The sequence below is a fragment of the Solanum tuberosum genome, unplaced genomic scaffold (genome assembly GCF_000226075.1).
Source record: "Solanum tuberosum cultivar DM 1-3 516 R44 unplaced genomic scaffold, SolTub_3.0 scf00026, whole genome shotgun sequence".
Lineage (NCBI taxonomy): Eukaryota > Viridiplantae > Streptophyta > Magnoliopsida > Solanales > Solanaceae > Solanum > Solanum tuberosum.
In genome coordinates this window covers 1,320,130-1,323,526 of record NW_006238952.1, presented here as the reverse complement: position 1 = coordinate 1,323,526, position 3,397 = coordinate 1,320,130, and the positions used below count along the sequence as shown (strand labels likewise).

At 31.5% G+C, this 3,397-nt stretch overlaps 1 protein-coding gene across 2 annotated transcripts; it reads left to right on the top strand.

The window, feature by feature from the left end:
* Positions 1 to 1,911: 1,911 nt before the first annotated feature.
* Positions 1,912 to 3,397, top strand: LOC102585547 (acyl carrier protein-like). 2 transcript variants are annotated; one of them, XM_006341430.2, is made up of 4 exons: positions 1,912 to 2,049; positions 2,207 to 2,302; positions 2,814 to 2,942; positions 3,080 to 3,397. In XM_006341430.2, the coding sequence occupies exons 1-4, from the start codon at positions 1,984 to 1,986 to the stop codon at positions 3,200 to 3,202; spliced, it is 414 nt and encodes a 137-aa protein (XP_006341492.1). In that variant the 5' UTR covers positions 1,912 to 1,983; the 3' UTR covers positions 3,203 to 3,397. The 2 variants fall into 2 exon arrangements, with proteins under 2 accessions (XP_006341492.1, XP_006341493.1); XM_006341431.2 differs by having other exon boundaries at positions 1,913 to 2,049; positions 2,817 to 2,942; positions 3,080 to 3,358.

The window sequence follows — 3,397 nt, the reverse complement described above, 5'->3', positions numbered from 1 at the left end:
TATTTACTTGGACAGGATGCTTGATTATTTTATTGGTAGGTCGGTCCCAATTTCCTTTTTATTGTATAGTATAAGTATATTATTTTGTGAAATATTCTATAGATTTCTAACAAAATTATTTGTTCATTATTTCAATATTTAATAACACAAAATTAAGAGGAAAAAAAAGAGGAAGAAGATGAAGAAGTTGAGACTACACAAGTTATAATGTTGTTTCTAAGAATGTAGAGAATTTTTTGATTTATGAACACGATTGTAAATTTCAATGGTTTTTGAGTTTTTTTACAATTTGAATTTGATGAAGATGGAGTTGTGTGATGATTTCTGTAATTGGTTGATGACTTTCTTCGTGGTAGTTGGATATGGTGATGGAGTGGTGGCGGCAAATAGTAGATGAAGGAGATGGAGAGAAAAAATGGGTATTTCGCGCGAGTAAAAGAGTTATAATACACGCGTCATGTCTTGTTTGTCGTTTGTGTTTAATTTTGATACATTTTTAACTGACATAATTAGTTATAGTGTTTTCTCAAATGCACAGAATCTTTGACTCGTGAACATGTTGTAAGCTTTAGTATCTTCTGGGTCTTTTATAACATCTTGAATTTGATAATACTACAGTTGTGTGGTGGTTTTTATGATTGGTCAATAGATTTCTTCTTGGTCGAAATATGGTGGCAGTAATAGCTATGGCGATGGAGTAGCGGCGGCAAACAGTAAATGAAGGTATGGAGAAAAAAAAAGTTGTTCATGCTTTTAAAAAAGATATAATAGAAAAAAAGGTATAATACACGCGTCATATATTGTCAATCGTTTGTGTTTAATTTGTATGTTTTTAAATGACATAAGTTATAGTGTTTTCTCATATGTACAGAAGTTTTGACTCATGAACACGGTGTAAAATTCAATGACTTTTGAATGTAACGTCTTGAAATTGATCACGATGGAGTTGTGTAATGGTTTCTATGACTGGTCAATGACTTTCTTCTTGGTTGAAATATGATGGTGATAGTGGATATGATAACGAAGTTGTAGCAACAAGGTGTAGATAAGGGAGATGATTTTTTTTAAGAAATAGGTTTTTAATCTAGATTTTTCACACTTTTCAAAGAGGTACGATACACACGTCATGTCTTATTAATTTCTATTGAATTAACATGTTTTCAATTGATATAAGGTGTTTGATAGATTACGCTTGAGGTGTTTAAATGAAAAAAATTAACAAGATCAAAGGGCTAAATATGTATTTAGTAAAAAAAATATGTATCAAAAGTTATAATGGAAAAATCTAGGATCACATTATATATGAAAAAAAAAATACAAATGAAATAGGGATTAGAAGTTGCATTTGAGCATATGACCCAATTGAAAAATGTTGGTAGGTATTCGAGGCCCAATTTGCTTTGAGAGCCCAATGCCCATCAAAAGTAATATCTCATTCTGAAGACATTATCTTTCAAGATAATATTAGATTCAAATCTAATATTTTCTCATATATTTCTCTATCTTACATACGAAATAAGAGATTGTCAGTAAACATTTGAATAACTTATGAAATTTTAGACCATTGTCTAACATTTCATATATAATTATCATTTTAAGCAAAAGAGATCATTGTCTAACTTTAAATTACTGAATACTAAGTCATTTATACATATTTAAAAAAATAAAAAAAGCAATATAATGAACCAATGCAATAAGATTTGTTTGTCAAAATTATTGAGTTCGATCAAATATATACGACTACTTGCACGTGGTCAAGTTGAGAAAGGGAGAACGGAGACAAAACATTAGCTAGCAAAGCATCCCCGCTATGTCACACAAGAAAGCAACATACACAGTAATTTGGATAGGATTTGCAAACTAAATATTCACCACTCATTCTTCTTTGTATAATATTATTACTGTGACTTCAAATATTGCACTCATCTTTAAATCTTCAAACAAACTCCATTTCTTCTCTCTGCATTTCTCATTCTTCATAATATGGCTAGTCTTTCAGCTACATCTCTCAGATTTTGTTTTTCTGCCAATCAGGTCAACACATCTCAGGTCAACATTACTACTATTTCAAATTTCTATAACAATATTTCACTGTAACGACTAAATTTTCATTGGAACAAAATTTCTACTATCGCGGTAAATGACTTTGTTATAGAGAGTTTTGACTGTTCGTTCAAACTTCTAATTTTGGGCAAAATGTGTGCAGATAAACAGAGGTACTGTGAAGTTGGTTTCAGTGGGTTGGGGAAGGAGTAGTGCTGGTTTCCCTTCTCTCAGAACATCCCGCTTTCGTGTTGCAGCTGTAAATTCTTCTTCTCCATTTCTTTTTTGTTGCACATATATTTAGTTAACATTTGTATAATAGTCGAAAACATACCTAAACTATTACTACTTTTTTCATGAGTTTCATACCTTAACTACCCATTGTTCTGTTATCTACATGAACTATCACTCCATTAATTTGTATTAAAACATAAATCGATGCAAAGTTGGCCAAATATTTGTTCCCAATCGACAATAGGCATATGTAGGCTAACATGTTTTAATACAAATGCCTAGAAGTATTCTTTATATCGCGGCTGCTCCACTCTGCTATGCTACAACCACATTTGATTTTAATTCACACTTACACTTATATCCGGGTTCAAACAGAGCAAAATAGTACATTCAACAGAATCGCAAGAATCAGTAGTCTTTTTACTTTCTTAAACGCTATATATATGTCAAGTCATTATCAGACAAACAAATTGAAACAGAATTAGTACAGTATTAGTTTCACTCTTTTTATTGATTGATCCATTCTGCATGATGAGCAGGCAAAGGCAGAGACAATTGATAAGGTAATAAGCATAGTGAGGAAACAACTGGCTTTACCAGCAGAAACTAAGGTCAGCCCTGAAAGTACTTTCACTAAGGACCTCGGAGCCGACTCTCTTGACACTGTGAGTACTTTCTGTGTCGGATTTAGGATTTTCGTGAAAAACAATTCAACATCTAGTTACTATACGTATATTAAAAAATTAACCTTATATATACTGTACAAGATTGAACCTATTAAGTGTTTGTAACGCGCGAACAGGTGGAAATTGTGATGGCCCTAGAAGAAGAGTTTGGGATTGCAGTAGAAGAAGAGAACTCTGAGAATATTGTAACAGTTCAAGATGCAGCTGACCTGATTGAGAAACTTGTTGAAAAGAAGTAGACATTTTTAATTAGGATGGGAAAATGAGAGTTTACGTTTTAATTTTAGCTTAATTTTTATGGACTCATTGTAATTCATATTCTTGGATTGCATTCTTTTTGCAACATTTTGTTTTTTTTTGGGTATCTTTTTAATGATGACTTTTCTTTAATACTTTTTTGTTGTTGTTATTATTATTTCAAACGTTACTAATTA